At 45.9% G+C, this 16,932-nt stretch overlaps 2 protein-coding genes across 2 annotated transcripts; both read right to left on the bottom strand.

Moving 5' to 3' along the window:
* Positions 1-3,145: 3,145 nt before the first annotated feature.
* LOC118575157 (disks large homolog 5-like) lies at positions 3,146-8,124 on the bottom strand. Its single transcript, XM_036175826.1, has 5 exons — positions 7,973-8,124; positions 6,569-6,700; positions 5,540-5,732; positions 4,436-4,551; positions 3,146-3,305 (listed from the first exon to the last, which is right to left on the bottom strand). The coding sequence occupies exons 1-5, from the start codon at positions 8,122-8,124 to the stop codon at positions 3,146-3,148; spliced, it is 753 nt and encodes a 250-aa protein (XP_036031719.1).
* Positions 8,125-10,974: 2,850 nt separating this feature from the next.
* LOC118575159 (DNA-directed RNA polymerase III subunit RPC1-like) lies at positions 10,975-11,584 on the bottom strand. The gene is made up of 3 exons (XM_036175827.1): positions 11,579-11,584; positions 11,299-11,456; positions 10,975-11,122 (listed from the first exon to the last, which is right to left on the bottom strand). The coding sequence occupies exons 1-3, from the start codon at positions 11,582-11,584 to the stop codon at positions 10,975-10,977; spliced, it is 312 nt and encodes a 103-aa protein (XP_036031720.1).
* Positions 11,585-16,932: the final 5,348 nt, after the last annotated feature.

Below are 16,932 nucleotides of genomic sequence, written 5' to 3'. Positions count from 1 at the left end.
AAGCTGTGGAGGTTGGTGTCTGGGTGGGAATTCCACTTCAATTCCTGGCCACCTGGCATCCCTATACCCAAAGATGTCTGGAACGTTCTAGTGGAAGAATCACTTCAACTCCTCTCTGCTATCTATTTCCCCAAACCTGCCCTTCAAAGCCTACCAAACACAGCTCCTCCCCAAACCTGCCCCTTCAGAGCCCATCAAACACAGCTCCTCCCCCAGAGAAGCTCAGGACCACTCCCACACAATATATATGCTGAATCCCAGAAAACAGACCCATGGTTCTTCTGGTCTCTCTTCCTGGTCTCCACTCTGAGGGTCTTGGGAATCACCCAGGAATGCTTTACCCATTAAACTTGGCTTTTTCCAGTTCAGTCTGACTTGGTTTAATTTAGATTGCTGCATCGGCAGAGAGGCCTTCAGGTTGCAAAGACTTATCAGTTGGAGGTTGGAGGTTGGATGATGGGGTCTGGAGGACTTAACGCCTCTGTGGAGCCTCCCCTTTGGTTGTAAGCTACACTCTGGATGTCATTGTGTTCTTAACTTTTCTTTTCCTTTAGCCATCTGGAAGATCAAAGAGGGGCATAGTCCACACTGGGCACTAAGGACAGTTTAGCCTTTGAAGAGTTGACAGGAAACTACTATTCACCTATACAAATTCTAATAGAAGAAGCCATGTTATTCTACCAATCTGGTATGATTTGTCAAACCAGCCAAACACTCTGCTGAGGACCCACAGTTGAGCAAGGAATAGCTGGCCCCAGGCTGCTATCAGATACTGAGGAGATGGACAAGGAGACACACTTCATATAGTAATAACTTGGTAATATGGCCTAAACAATGTCATACCTTATTTCAAGTGTGTCTATAGAAGACACTTTCTGTCTCAGGGTCAGCTCAGAAAGAGGTGATCTATGACAGACAGTAACCAAAGCATCTATCAGGCTTTTGTGACGGCTGAGATTGTAAAAGTACCAGTTTGTCACCAACTGTCTGTGGATCCACAGGATTATTTCCTCCACACTTGAACTCTATGATTCACCTCCAAAATCAAAAGTCAGATCCATTCCAGGGAGCTATAATTATAAAACAGTCATCTGGAAGAAATCCTTCCTCCATGTCGTCTGAGAACTGCCAGGACCTAGTGCAACTTCAACTGTCCCTCTCATGTCCCAAGCTTGCATAGGCATGCTCTCCACCAGAAGCTTATGTCCTCTGCTGCAGGCTCCATTCACTGTGCCTGCCCTGGAGCTTCCTCCCAACACTGCTTAGCTGGAGATCTTTCTTGCTATCAGGGAATCTTTACCATGAACCCAGACCCAAGGAGGGCCACCTCAACTCTGCATTTCATCAGATGGGTCAAATCTACATTGTTGTCCTAGATGAGAGTTGACAGTTCTTCTCTGAACCCACAAAGATCAGTGGTGACACCAGAGCACTGCATAGGTGCCAGGCTGCCTCAGACAATTAGCACGCCTACCTCATGTATCTGTCCCTACACGTCTTCAGAGAATTCTTTCTTTGGTCAGAGGTGACCCAGTTCAACAATACCTCACAAAGGGCTGAAGGTCAAAAGCCAACTGCACGAGCTGGAGAGAGAGCTCAAAGGTTAAGAGCATTTGGTGCTCTCTCACATGGTGTCTAACAAACCAGCTATAAGGGGATGTTGCCCTCTTCTGTTCCCTTCAGGAACTGCAGTCATGTCTAGCACACTTGTGCAATAGGAAAAACACCCATTCACATAAAGTAAAAATAAATAAATCTAAAAATAAAAAAGTACACTAAATACACGGTCAAGGCCAACAGCATCTACAAAAAGGTATTTCCTAACGTGACTTGGAAGGTCCTTATCTCTGTTGTGTGGTTATCACTGATGCTGTATTGCAAGAGGCAGATAGCTCTGGGTTTCCTGATTTCTTTCAGACTCTCTTAATGAATGATATTATTTCCTGAGAGTCTGTAGAGCAGTAGAGGTGCATTAATCAATAGTTCAGTCCTTATGACCAATTCATGAAAGTGTGTCTATGGAGTATCATATTTTAGGGATAACTACATACATGAGAGCATGATACAGTATGAATACTGATTCTAACATAAAGTGTGTATCCAGGCAGAAAACCTGGCAATCCAAACCCAAGACACCAATCCCCTGTGTCACCCTGGCTGGCTGGGAGGACATGACATAATGCAGGCTACCTGGAACTTGCAGAGATCCATCACTGAGAGTGAGTTCTAGGGTTAAGAAATGTGACAGTACAAACAACAAAACAAACTAGTCAAAGTGTGAAGATTTAGAAATTACATTTTATTTTAATCATAAAGAATATATTTTTAGAGGGGCTTTAAATGAGGAATCAATGGTAGCCTTGGCAAATTTTGAAAATCAATAACAAGAACAAATAACAACAAAATAACAATTCATAACCCAAACAATTAAGATAAAGAAACTAAAGCAAAAATCAAACACAAAATTAAGCTATGCAGAATTCTCTCACTGCAGACTGAGCAGCACAGACCTGGAGCCTGTGCCTGGCCCTGGACAGATGTTAGGTAGCAAGGCAGTCACTGATTGCAACAGCCTTTTCAAGAAGAGCTTAGCCATGCCTCTTTGGGGCTTTATATGTCAGTTTTCACCAAGTTCAAGGATGAAAACATTACATGCAATGGCTGAAACACTGTTGAGGGCTGAGGATTAAGTCAGCTTGTGAAAGTCCTTGACAGTAAACTGATATACTCAGTAGTATTCCAACATCTCCTCCCTCCATGTTGTGGTATTCCATGTTGTGGGCCACTTGCTGGTGGATGTCAGGGTTCCGAATAATTGTTTTGTTAGGTTTTCTGTATCTCAGTCTTATTTTTGATGATTTCTTTTCTTTAGGAGTACTGAGCCAACAGACACATGGAGCAGATTGGGTCTGGATGACAAGGAGTTCAGTTGGTATTTGCCTCATGGTAAGTTCAGAGCTACAATGGGATGTCTTTTTCTGAGGAGGCTTGATCTTAGGGTGAAAGATGTCATGCTTTCAAGGTGTCTGTGGCTTCCTTTGGCTTCCTCAAAGTGGCTTCTAAAGGAGAATTGTCAAGAAAGAAAGGGAGTCAAGGCCCAGAAGCAGCCATTCTGGATCAATGGCTAGGCAAAATCAAGGCCTTTTCACACATAGGAAATAAAATAAGAGGAAGAAAGTGCATCAGCATTCAAAATTTCCTGAAGATGTGGCTCTGCAAGTGGACCCTGATTTAGCAGCTCCTTCTGAAGCAGGCTCTCATCCTGGGCTGTGGCCTGTTCCAGCACATGTATCAGTTTCTCTGACCTAGGAGAGAAAGGCAGTTAGGACACAATCCTGCTGGGGACCTGGCACTGTGAGCTATTAAACTGCTGCCTCCCACCACCTCAACTGTGCTGGATAGTCAACATGGATCATTTGACTGAAGTCACTGTTTGTAGCCCCAAGGATTAAGAGTTACAGGGTCACTGGGCCGAGAACTTTCCTCAGCCCTAAACACCTGTCAGAACTCGGCTGAGTAGTGTTTTTTCTGTTCTACCAGAAAGAAAGGGTCTTACTTACAGTCTGGGGACATCATTTTTTTAAAGTAACAATGTATTAATAACATAGTCAACAGCACAGGAGTGATCCTCATTATTCATGATGAATTACTGATAAAACACATCATTTTATTGATAGCCATATTGCAGCCTTGCAATCTGGACACTCGGAAAAGGTTATGAAGCTAGCTAAATACCCAGGAGGCACCTTGAACATGACCAACATGAAAGACAGAACCAGTCAGTAATCCTAGAGCAGCAATTCCTGAGATGTGTGCCTGAGAACATTGGCCCTGATGGACTCTGAGATCAAACAGAAACTTGTGATTTCCTTAACCAGAGCTAGGAATCTGCATCCTTACTCTTTGGGAGTCTGTTACAGAACACTCATGAAAAGTTTCTGATCTTCCCTGCAGCTGAGGCATCTCCTGGGTTTATTCTAGAAAGTCCTTAAACTATTCCATCCAGAGAACACTTGTCCCAGGAAATGGGGAAACGCTGCACAAAGCAGTATTCAAAGGTAGGAATCTCTTCTCTACAGAGGATGTTCCTAAGTGAAAATGTAATTTCAGCAAGGCCTAGTGATTCACAACTTTGAATTCCATCATGGGGAGACAGAAGCAGGCAGATCTCTGTGAGTATAAGGAAAGCTTGCTCAGGCCATACCAGAGCACTCAGAAGGGAAAGAGGACAGAATTCTTTAGACACACTGAGTATTAAAAATATTGATTCCAGGACAGAAGTGTTTGTTAACTCGACCTGAACAATACTCGGAAGTGTTCTTGCCCTGCTTGTAGCTGGGAGCCACACATGTGACCAGGAGCCCATAAATGACAGTGATCCCAGGTACAAGGGACACACTTTGCTCCACCTGCTCCCCTCAGCCTGGGTTCCTACCTCATTTGAGAGACCTCAAAGTGATGCTGCAGCTTTTCTGCCAATTCCTTTTCCTGGGTGATCATCTCCTTCTGCTTCTGCAGGACCTGCAAGCTTCCCTCCAATCTTTCAAATTCCTGTTCATTAGAACATTGTGATCTTACTGGAAAGTTGTATACAGGCATGCACACAGTGTATGAAGCACATACAAAGGATCAAAATAGCCTACATGTAGGTGAGGCAAGCCAAAACAGCTTATACTACACTCATAGAAAAAAAGAAGTGAGCAGAATATAACATCATGCAAGATGAACAGATGAGTAGATGAAGCACAGCAGCTCTTTCGCAAGAGACTCACAACTCTGCCATTATTCCATGAGGATTAATACTGCTGTGGGGAGTGTGCTCTGTTTGACCAGACTCTATTGAGATGGCTAGAGAATTTTACTTCAGAAGCAGTAAAGCACCCACCCTGGAACTCAGCTTATCAAGAGCCCCATCTGTTCAGCCAATCAAATCCAGATTGTATTCTCCAGAAAGGTAGACCTCTCAAGGAGCATTCACAGAAAACAGGGCTCATGAGCTGCTACTTAGGCTGATGTCAGTGTGAACCAATAGTCAGTCAAAGGGAAGAGAACACATTGGGATTCATGAAGAAAGAAGGCCACATGCCACCCAAATCTATGACTAGGAGTAGGACTCGTTTGGCATTTACATGGGATACTCTTCCTTGTAAACTGATTCCCCTGTGTGATCTCACAGGATCCCTGCCAATCACATGAGCCTCAGGACCTACAATTCACTCATTCAAAGCTCTGTGCAATGGATCCTACCTATCATAATGATATGTAGGTGTGATATGTTATTGACCCATTTCCCTCATTGGACTGCAGTTTCAAGTAGAGCAGAAGGCATGGCTTGCCAATAATTCAGTTTCTCAGAAGAGGCTAACTTCCCAGAAGTACTTGTGCATGGACAGTGAAGTGAACACCTCAGATGGCATGAGGTGGGTGGCTGGATGGGAGCATGAACGAGTAACGTGATGGGTGAAAGCACAGGTAGGTGGATGGGCAGACAGAGAATCCAATGAGCAAATGGTGCCAGACCTCAGGCTGACTCACCTACCTGTCCTACATGTTGTTGCTGGGTTTGGATGTCACTGGTCTCTTCCTCTTGGTCCTCACAGATCAATTCCAATGCCTCCAAGTGGTGCTTCAGCAGGACCCAATCTTCTCTCTTATTTTTGTTCTCCAGCCTCAGCATGTCTACCTTCTCCTTCAGCTGAGTATGTTCCATTAGGACCTGGGTGTGCAGACCACTGGAAAGACACTCTGTATAGTAAGGCCTGCCCGTCTCCTTCTGCCACCTCTGCCTCCAGGAACTATCACAACAAAAGGCCCCATGTTCTCAGGAAGATATAGCCAAGAGCCCAAAACAGCCATAACAGCTACACTCAGAAGTGCAAATAAGAGAGCAGCTAATTTTAAAAAAATTGAAATACTTCAGAAAACCCCAAACCAATAGGAACCCATGTCCTTTCAAAGGAAAGAGGAGTCCCTCAACTGTCCTAACATCAGCAAGTAGTGGACAAATACTCTCTTAGAAAGGACAGGAGACCCAAGGGGAGTTTATTATATCTACAGTTTCCACAGAAACCAGACCCGTAAAGCCTTGGCCTGAGCTCCCAGATGCCCAGAGCTGACTGACCTTCCCCTCATGGTGCAAATTGCTTTTCTTTTCTTTCTTTTTGCTTTCCTTTTCCTTTCTTCCTTCCTCTCTTTCTTTTTGTTTGTTTGGTTTTTGAAACAGTGTTTCTCTACTGAACAGTCCTATCTGCCCTGGAACTCTCTGTAGACCAGACTGGTCCTGAGATCACAGAGACCTGCCTACCTTTGCCTCCAGAGTACTGGAATGGCACTACCACAGCTCAATTTTCTCTTTTACCTAGAGGCTCCTGAGGCTCCAAGACACTGGTGGGAGAAGTGAATAGTCTCTTTCATACTTAGCAAAACTAAGTGCAAGAGACACAAGTCAAAGAGATGCTTGCTAAGGTGCAAAAAGGAGAGAACCAGAGCTGTGGACTCTCCAGTCTAGAGACAAAGAAAGGCAGAGATGGCCACTCAACTATTGGGGACCATGCCAACCAGCACTTACCGATAGAAGCCTGTCAAATTGGCAAGCTCATCCACCTTCTGTGAAGCCTTGGTGTTCTCATTCTGCAATCTCTTTAGGTCAGTCATGACCTCCTCATGCTCCATCTTCAGATCTTCATACCAAGTATTTGTCCTGTGGGAGGGCATGGCACCATGAACAAAGAACTTTATGAATATAGGCCTCAAGGGTCATGTGAACACAAGCTATTGTCCTGATCTACCATAACACAGTGGACATCTCAGGCTGGCTATTATGTACTGAAACTTCCTGGTGCTCAATTCACTTGTAAACCTGGCCCCAGGTCAGCAGAAGCGGGGTGTTCAGATGAAGAGTGTCCTTGATGCATGAGCCCACTCCATAGGCCTAGAGAGGCACCTAGCTCTCTGATCCCAGGAGTTGTGCTACAGGTCTTGGCCTACAAGAAACCTGCAATGGTGTTTCTCTTGTTTCAGATCAAGGATTCTTGATCCTGGGTCACTACTACTGCACAGAAGGACAGAGCACATAATTCTGGAGATGAGACCCAACATCAGGACAGATATAAAGTCTCCCAAAGGGATTCCCATTTGGCATCAAGGTGAGCACATAGGACAAGAGCAGCTTAAAATGAGGCTCACAGATCTCATGTCAGCACTGGCATCACCTGGAAAATGTGAGACAAGCAAATCATCAGGCCCACCATAGACACCTAGCTCCCAGAGTCTGGAGGGACACACAAACCTGCAAATGCATGTAAGCCCACAGACACACAGACTGACACACAGACACACACACTGGCACACTTGTAGCCATGCAACAGGAGAGAGAGAGAGAGAGGAGAGAGAGAGAGAGAGAGAGAGAGAGAGAGAGAGAGAGAGAGAGAGAGTTGAAGAGAGTAAACACACATGGGATATTGAAGAAATGCATGGGTCAATATTGTCTAAGAGTATAACTCAGAACAAATAGAAAAACAGTGATGAGACCCAGGACTTTCAGTCACTCATTGAAATAAATCAAGTCGGATTGGGTCTGACAAGCTGCTACCAGGATCTTCCAGCACACAATTACCTACCAGGCAAGCTCAAAGACTCACACAAACTCACTAGCAGCTAGTATCTCACACAAGCCATGTCATGGTCTTTTCAAATGCATTCTGGGAACTCAAACAAATCTGCATCAATCCCGGAGTTGTCTGAGTCAGACCACAGGCTTGGGTTTTCATTGGAGAAAGCAGGTTAGAATCCCCATCTCACTCCCGCCCAGGTTTCAGGGTCTGCCTCTCCTTTGAGAGGCATTTAAGAAAATGAAGTTGGGCACAGGGAAACCCTGAGGTTTCAGGCTCCTAGAATCCAAGAAGTTAAGATGAAGATGAAGGTGACTTTGCAGATGCAAGATTGACACCAGGAAGTTTGAAACAAGAGATACCTATTGTTCACAGGTCCTTTCCTGATGAGGAATAGTTGATCACGCAGCTCATTTCTCTCCTTTGTCATCAGGTGCATCTCCATGTCCAGTCTCTGCATCTCCTTCCTCACCTCTTTCTTGGTGAAGAGGGTTGGGTGGGATGATGGCTCCATAGCAGCCTCTGTGGGTAGATGAAGACAGTGAACTTGCCTAGTGACAAGGCATAGAAGATGGACAGACCACCCTGAGGCCCAAACAGAAAGCTCATGTCTGCAACCCAGTTTCAACCCAAATATTTTAGGCCAGGTGAAGATGTACTGTGTATCTCAGCTTTCCCTTCACACTATACAGATGTGGATATGTAAGCAGACAGGGGTTTCTCCCGTCTCCCTACACATGCTTCAGGGAACACAGAGATGGCTTCTTTGGGCCAATTCACAGCAGCACAGGATGCATGGACCCAGAACCCTGAAGTCTGCCTGTGCTTTCAGAAGCCAGGAGAAAATAACACAAGCACTCAGGTGCTGTGGACAGTCCAGATTCTCCTGCCTGGGCACTCCAGGCCCATGGCTGATATTGAAAAGTCATGGAGAGACACTACATTCTTAACAGACTCACCAAGTCATCCCACTGCCATCCCAGAACATGCAGAGCTTGTACGAAGGAGCCAATCTTTGCCCTGGTCCCACACCTCTAGAGTTTGACTACACCAGAGATCTATCTGCCATCCTCAACTGCTGATTTAGGACCCTAAGGGAACACTGTCAGGGAGAGGTGGTCAGAGGAGTCTGCAGGACAGCCTGACGACATAATGTCTTGGCCAGAAGCACTTTTCTATTCAGGTGACTAGTGTTGACAGCCACTGCACCTAAAGGAACCTCCTGAAGTTGAAGTGCAGTGATGCCTGGCCTAAGCTGGGGACACATTAGTCCATCTGCCTCCTGCTTGTCTCCTTCTGTCCCCACATTACCACCCCCAAATCCCAGGGAAGATAAAAGATAAGTATGTCCAGCATAACAGCCTTGGCCTTGCTGATCCAGGCTTAGAGGAGGCACACACTAATGTTCTAGACCCTGGACTTTCAGGAATTAGGAGAAGCAGGGAAGTCCATTTGCCTCTCAGAGGTTCTGGCTCCTCTGCCCCAATATTGGAGGGCTCAGGTCAAGCCCACCTCCCCCAGGAAACCCACATCTCCTGCCCAGCACTCACTGTGCCTTCCCCAGAAACCCTTTTTGGTTGTTTTCCTCTGAGACTCAAAGCCAGCTTTCTTCTGCCTCTCTCTGGTTTCTGGATGTTCTTCATTCTCTCTTCCAAGGAGACTCCTCAGTCTTGCCAGCAGCATGTCTATGCTCTACCCTGTAGGCAATGAAGGATTGCCCTGAGGCAGTTGATGTTGCTACAACACTGGTGACATCACAGGGGATGCCAAGAGCTCTCTAGGATACAATAGAATGTCCAGGGAAGGGACTGCTGATGTCATGGGGAACAGCCTTTGCCACCCTGCTAATTGGTTCTCCCTTAACTGACCAGAAGACCAGGTTCACTTTCTAGGAGTCTCTCTTGGAACATAGAGGAGGCCATTCAACACCTCCTCCTTCCAAAGCCAGAGTTATCTTAGCTTCATTGGAAGTCCCATAGTACAAATTTAGCTACACTATCCAAACACTGCCCAGGAATGTTTCATTCTTTTTAATATCCCTCTGTTTATCAATATGAGCAATTAAATACTATAGAACCACAGATGATACCCCAACGCCTTTAATGCAGAGTTGAAATTGGGTTGGAGTTCAGACACTTACATTCCTGATGATGATTCCCTTGGTATACTATACAAGGCCCACATGATTATTCACCCACATATACATACAACAAATAGATATAAACCTGTATTGCAGATCCAGTGAAATACCATAACCTTTAAAAAATCAAAGCAGAAGAACATACGTGCAGACACCCTCTCCTTTAGGGCTGCCATGGCCCCACCTGATGCAGTTTATTCTTTGGTGCTGGAGATGTACCCAGGGACATAGGGATATATACCTTGACCTTGTTCTACTTCTGAGTGACATCTCTGGTTCCATAATAACCTCTACGCAGGACAGGCTTATCAGGAAAGTTTCATGTAAACACAATGCACTACTTACTGTTTGGGGAGGAAGCAAACACCCATAGCAGCTTCCCCATACACTCCAACCTGAGAACAAGGTAATTTACTCTGTGTGTGTGTGTGTGTGTGTGTGTGTGTGTGTGTGTGTGTGTGTTTGTTCTGGAGATCAAACACAGAGCCCATGCATGCTAGGCAAGCACTCTACCACCGAATACCCAGCCCTACTGTCTGGAAATGACTACAGAAGCAGCACTGGAATGGATCAGGGAAATATAACTCAAGTCCCCTGGGCATCCTAGTTTTGGTAACGGCCAATTTGGCTGTAGAATAAGACTAAAGACATGGACAAAAGCTGTGTTCAAGGTTTTCTACTCCAACAACTGGTTGTGTTGAAATTCTCACAAGGAAATTTATCAAAACGCCTGATCCCGTCAGCACACTAGGCCTTTTAGTGGTGACACCTGACTTCCTGTGCAGGTCAGTGTAAGGAGTATGTCCTTATTACGTAATCAGCCTGCAACAGCATCCCAGCCTAAAAGGGGATGTGCCCTCCCACAGGTCCTCCCTTTTCATATTCCCTCTGTGCAGTCTCTCTCTCTCTCTCTCTCTCTCTCTCTCTCTCTCTCTCTCTCTCTCTCTCTCTGTGTGTGTGTGTGTGTGTGTGTCTGTCTGTCTGTCTCTCTCTCTCCTTCCTCCTAATAAAGCTCTAAAAAGGTAACCATGGCTCGTGATTCTTCTGCCACCTCAGCATCTAGCACCATCATACCCACTGTGATAACCACAGCCAGCCATGTGCGCCTTATTAACCCCTTCAGTCAGCCCTCACAGAAGTGTGCTTCCTATGCTGTATACACCCTCTGACTGTTTGCCAGACAGTGGGTTTCACAACCCCAGACAACCTGGAGCCTCCCTTCTCTTACACCTTGTAGGTCATCAGGTCTGAGAGCAGCATCACCTGTCTCCTGTCGATGCTCATGCCATGGTTGACCATTATGGGCTGGATCTTGTTGGTGATGGTTGTCTGGGCAGCCTCAATGCCCAGAGTTTTCTCCACTGAGGGAGAGCTAGGAGTGAGTGGAGGCAGTCCCGTCTGGGAGCTACCTCACTCCTACTTCTTCCCATTTGACAAGCACAAAGCAAACACTGCTCTATTATCAAAGCAGATTGTTGTGTAATTGTTGGGGAAGCAAATGCCATGGATTGGGTATTGGATGAGGGTTCTGATGCAATGGTACCTCACTAGTTATTGGAAGTCATCTGGATGCCTTTCACGGTATTGGTGGCCATGACTGCCTGCATGTTGTCACCTTCTACTAGAAGCTTGAACATCTTCTTCCTTCTATGCTCACTGATATGGATGACAGCTCTGGACACCCCCAGGATGCCCTGTACCACCACCTACATTCAACACAGAATGCTTAAGATGCTGCAGCCTCTAGGTCCACACTGGGAGAATCAGAAACAGGGCTGAAGACTGGGATGGTAACCTAGTTCATGGCCATTCTTAGCCCATTTATCACCGGCATTGTGTGTTCTCCAGGAGTGCCTGGGTACTGCTTGGGGTTAGGGGAAAGATGGGTCAGAGGACTGTGCCCCAACCTACAGTCAGCCTGAAGAGAGAGCAGAAAGAAGACTAATTGATAGAGTTGCAGTCTCAGAACTAAGAATAAGAGAAGAAAGGCCAATGTATAGCCTTAATTCAGCAAACTTCATTGATTGGAAATCTGACATCCTGATGAAATGTCCTCGAATTTTCTATAAATGTTGGATTGAAGGGTTGTGATCTGCAGAGCCAGAGCCTGGCACCTCACAGACTACATGTTCTTCCCTCCTCTGCCCCTCCCCCAGGCTCTGATCCTGAAGGAGCTGTCTGTGATCCAGAACCTCCCTGGCAGTACCTGCCTCTAAGAGCTAGACCAGAGCAACAGCGCCTCACCATGGCCCTGTGTGGCTCCAAAGGTGAACTAAGCCCTCGGGGTTGGCTGTCTGTGTGCCCTGCCAGGGGTTTGGCTCTAGAACACCTCTTTGGTCGTAACGTCACAGAGGCTCTTCATTTCTTTAAGTGCCTAAATCATGGAAGACTGAGCGTTGCTTTTATTTGGGTGGGGGCAGTTATGTCTTTTGAGAAACTGGTGGGTAAGAAGGCTGAGTTTGAATGTGCTTTGACTGAATTTGGCATTAAAGAGTTTAGCCTTAGAATTTTCAATAATAGATTTAGTGAAGTAACAGTCTTTTTTCTTTGGCAGGTTGATTTTGGTTTCCAATGCTCTTTATTCAAAAAATAGTGATTTTTTTCATTGCTGTTATTTTTTTTCTTTTTGGCCTTGAGATAAAGAAAGTGCAGTAATTCACTGTGGCTTTGAGAAACCCAACAGAAAGAGGATTTTTTTTTAGATTAGTGGGGCCTAGGTGCATTTCATACAGGAGCCACTAGGTGGCGGTGTAGCTGGAGGGCGCAAAGCAGCCTTCCAAAGCCTCTCTAGACAGACAGACACACACACACCCCAGAAACACACACACCCCAAAAGAGGAAGCGGCACTGCGAAGTTCTATGGTGGCCGGTGGCCGAGGGACAGCTGCTGCTCTCTGAGTCCTAAATCCAGAAGCGCCTGGTAAGCTGCAGGGACAGTGGTTTCTGTAGTCAGATCCTGGAGAAGGCGCCCGGCAGCCGGCACCATGGTGAAGGAGCGATTCCTGGAGATGGATGTAGCTAAGAAACATAAGACTTGGTTCACAGTGGAGGCTGGGGTTCCAAGTGAGGGACAGTTGTTAACAGAGCGAAGAAAGAAGTTCCAGGATGGGATTTCAGATCTCAAGGGTCCCTGAACTACCCCAGAAAAAGTGGGATGGACCAATCTGTAACTCCAGTTGTTAGAAGGTAATATTAATAAAAACAAACCGGGAGCCAGGTATTGGGCTGAACGCTGAATAGTCACAGAAACAGAACAAGCCACATCCAACCTCACCTTGCCAATGCCTCAGTTGATCTTGTTTCCTCAGACTGAAAACCTCTTGACTCCTCATCTGAATGGATCTCAGCTGAACTGCTGCTCAAAGCCTAAAAGCTTAACAAACCTAGTTCCTGGTCCTCATGCCTTATACCTTTCTGCTTCCTGCCATCACTTCCTGGGATTAAAGGTGTGTGTCACCATACCTGACAGTTTCCTGTGTGGATTTGAACTCACAGAGATCCGGATGGCTCTCTGCCTCCCAAGTGATAGGATTAAAGATGTGTGTGCCACCATTTTCTGGCCTCCATGTCTATCTAGTGGCTGTTCTGTTTCTGACCCCAGATAAGTTTATTAGGGTGCACAATATATTGGGGGACACAATATCACCAGGTAGGTACTGGGGTATTGCCTATGAAAAGGGCCACATGGAAGAGCCATGCAGGTACCAATGCCAGAGAAGCTGGGCCTTCCTGTTCCCACACATGCTACAAGGCTTGTGCTCTTCTATCTTGTTTTCTCATTGGTTCCCTTTGAGCCTTTCAACAGTCTTGAAAATAGTAGCTAAAAGTGAGTTAGTCACAAGTGCTTTTTAGGATGGGATGACATTTTCTGATCTGTACTCTTGATTCTTGGGAGAACATATGTCCATGTATAACAGCTATGAACTAGCTGGGAGGTAGTAGTGCATGCCTTTAATCTGAGCATGCTGGAGGCAGAGGCAGGTGGATCTCTGTATTTGAGTCCAGCCTAGTCTAAAGAGTGAATTCCAGGAGATACAAGGCTACACAGAGAAACTCTGTCTCAAAACAAACAAACAAACAGCCCAACAAAATAATAAACTAAAACTAAATAGCCTGAATGGTGGTGCATTGCATGCCTTAATCCCAGCATTTAAGAACCTGAGCTGCAGAGTGAGCCCCAGCCCACTGGAGGCAGAGACAAGAACATTATGAGTTCAAAGCCAGCATGAACCACATGATTCTGTCTCAAAAGAAGAATTTAAAAAGTTGTGCACCAGTGCCAGTATGGGTATTGTGGGGGAAGATGCCTACTAAGTGGATTGCCCAGTATGTTGTAAATGAAACTTCCCAAAGTGTATTACATGCTGCTTTGGCCCCTTAAAGGGCACTAGACTAATAATTTTTGAGACTGCTGTGGCTGCAGAGGTTTTGTGATAGGGGGTTCATGCCTGCTCTTAGGAGTTGGTCTCTACCTATTGTTCCATCCACACTGCCCCTACATCCTGCTGCACATGGCACTGTTGGTATCTACTGGGTAGGGCTCTAGTAATCCCTGACTATTGACAAGAACAGCTTTGGACTTGTGGATTTTAACTGGGACCTGGGTGTGTTGCTCATGTTGGCCTTGAACTCAGAGCTCAAGTGGTTCCCTGCCTCAGTCTCCCTAGTGGTCATGAGTACACACGTTATACCACATCTAGCTTGAGTATTTCCCCCCTGGCCTACATTCCTACATTATAAGCTCACCTATGTATGGTTGTAAGTATCCCCTATTCCTACCCACAAAAACCACACTTAGGGACAGAGTGTGGTTGTAATGCTATGGTGGATTATCCCTGACATGCCCAAAGCCCTTACTTCATTCCTGGCCCCAATGAAAGTAAATGAGTAAATAAAATCCAGTTATTCTTGACAACTAAACCACACTCCCAGCCTCCAGGGTTCCTTGTTGAGATGGGCTTGCTCTGTAGCCTAGGCTAGCCTAGAACTCATTGTGACTCCTGCATCTGCTCCTAACACTAGGAAAACAGACATGAGACACCATGCTCAGTCACAGCCTTCATAACTGATGTGCAATTTAATGTTTCACCACACTCAGCCACAGCCTCCATCACTGATGTGGAACTTTATCCTTTTATTGACTGAGGCCTTAGTCCATGGATTAGTTGTGGGGTTTTGCATTGTCTATATTTGTAGGTTTTTTTCTCCTTTTTTATTTATTATATTTGTGTTTTAATTTTACACATCAGCCATGGGTTCCCCAGTCCTCCCCTCCCCCCCGTCCCCACCTTCCCCCAGCCCCTCCCCTCCATTCCCATCTTCTCCAGGGCCAAGACTCCCCTGGGGATTCATTTCAACCTTGTGGATCCAGTACAGGCAGGTCCAGTCCCCTCCTTCCAGGCTGAGCAAAGTGTCCCTTTGTAAGCCCAAGGTTCCAAACAGCCAGCTCATGCACTAAGGATAGGTCCAGTTCCCACTGCCTGGGTGCCTCCCAAACAGTTCAAGCTATTCAATTGTCTCACTTATCCAAGGGCCTGCTCCAGTTGGGGGCTCCACAGCTTTTGGTTCATAATTCATGTGCTTCCATTTGTTTGGCTATTTGTCCTGTGCTTTTCCAATCTTGGTCTCAACAATTCACACTCTTACAGTCCCTCCTCTTTCTTGACAATTGGACTCCTGGAGCTCCACCTGGGGCCTGGCCAAGGATCTCAGCATCCACTTCCATCAGTTATTGGATGAGAGTTCCAGCATGCCCATTAGGGTGTTTGGCCATCTGATCACCAGACTAGGTCAGATCAGGCTTTCTCTCGACCATTGCCAGCAGTCTACAGAGGATGTGTCATTGTGGATTCCTGGAGTGATCAGGGGAGCAGAAGATACCAGCTGGATCAAGTGTAGTTTTTGTTTTTTGTTTGTTTGTTTGTTTGTTTTGTTTTGTTTTGTTTGGGTTTTTTTGTTTTTTTTTAAGCCAAAAGCACAAGCAGTTTTTGTAATTAAATATTAAAATATTATGGGGAATAACAGCCACCACTTGGATTCAACCTGTTAAACTGTGCCTGTTAGGAGTCGTACCACTGTCATTTTGTTATAAGAACTTATTGAGTAAAATAACAACCATAAACTACAGGCTTGGACACTTGCGGTGGAAGAGTCCCTTGCTCCATCTGAACACATCTCTTTGAGTGTCACTGGATACATTTTGATGCAGCAGTTCACAGTAAGGTCTGTAGGGCCCAGCATGGATGTGGGCCCAGGGGACAAAGATTTACAAAATCATGAAACTCTACCCCATGTCCTTACTAACATGAGGTCATCCGCTGTCTTCCCTCTAAGAGGATCTCTAAACTGCGTGTGTTGTGGCCACTCCAGATGTAGGGTCATTATCCTGTAAGGGCTCACAAATGGGAAGTAAAAGGTCTTTGCCTGACAGGACCTTGGACATGGTAAGGAGGCAAAGAAAACCCACAGACTCACAGGAGCACCTCCACAGCCTCTCATGAACATTAGAAGATTCCCACTCTGACAAGGGAACTTCTGCTTGCTCTCAATTGCTGTTAGAACTTAACAAGAGAAGTCACTCAGTTCTGTCATTGTGGAAAAACATGGAATTGGTTGATTTCAGAGATTATATAGCTCTCACAAAAGCGAATGTTCTTAGCTAGGTTTGTCTACAAACTTGTTAACAGCAGCACTCAAGAAGTTGAGGCAAGAGGATCACCAAGTGTTCCAGGCCAGCATAGGCTACATAGTGAGTTCTAGGCCAACCTGGGCTGTAGAGTGAGCCCCTACTAGGCACTTTTCTTTTCCCTTGATCAGTAAGGCAACTACAAGATAGTAGGAATGCTGGAGTGGAGACCTCCCAGCTCCACAGTCACATGATGCCTACAGTTACATGACGCAGACCTTCAGGCTGCACTCTCCAGCCAGAGTGGCTGACTTGTGCTTGTTTCTCCTTCAGACCAAAGCAAACCTTGTGACCCTGAGAAATGGGGAGCCACTCATTGCTGCCATTCAGGACTTCCTAACAGGTGAGTGTTACCCTGAAAGGAGGCTTTGGCTTCCCAGGCACAATGATTCAGACAATGGCCTCAATGCTATTATCTGTACTTAGGAGCCCTCCTACATTTAGTGTGACACAGGGAGCCCCTGGGTGGCTCAGCTGGTCTGTCTGTCAATCTCTCT

This window comes from Onychomys torridus, unplaced genomic scaffold (genome assembly GCF_903995425.1).
Source record: "Onychomys torridus unplaced genomic scaffold, mOncTor1.1, whole genome shotgun sequence".
Taxonomy (NCBI): Eukaryota; Metazoa; Chordata; class Mammalia; order Rodentia; family Cricetidae; genus Onychomys; species Onychomys torridus.
Note: the sequence above shows the minus strand (reverse complement) of the source record. Positions and strands in the feature narration are given on the sequence as shown.

What these genes read in the sequence shown, in the direction of transcription:
- LOC118575157 (XM_036175826.1), bottom strand. Translation starts at nt 8,124, where the DNA reads ATGGAGCCATCATCCCACCCAACCCTCTTCACCAAGAAAGAGGTGAGG. An exon ending in AAAGGACCTGTGAACAATAG is followed by an intron (nt 6,701 to 7,972) that starts GTATCTCTTGTT and finishes GCCCTCCCACAG; the next exon opens with GACAAATACTTGGTATGAAG. An exon ending in AATTTGACAGGCTTCTATCG is followed by an intron (nt 5,733 to 6,568) that starts GTAAGTGCTGGT and finishes GTGTCTTTCCAG; the next exon opens with TGGTCTGCACACCCAGGTCC.
- LOC118575159 (XM_036175827.1), bottom strand. An exon ending in CAGATGACTTCCAATAACTA is followed by an intron (nt 11,123 to 11,298) that starts GTGAGGTACCAT and finishes ACTCACTCCTAG; the next exon opens with CTCTCCCTCAGTGGAGAAAA.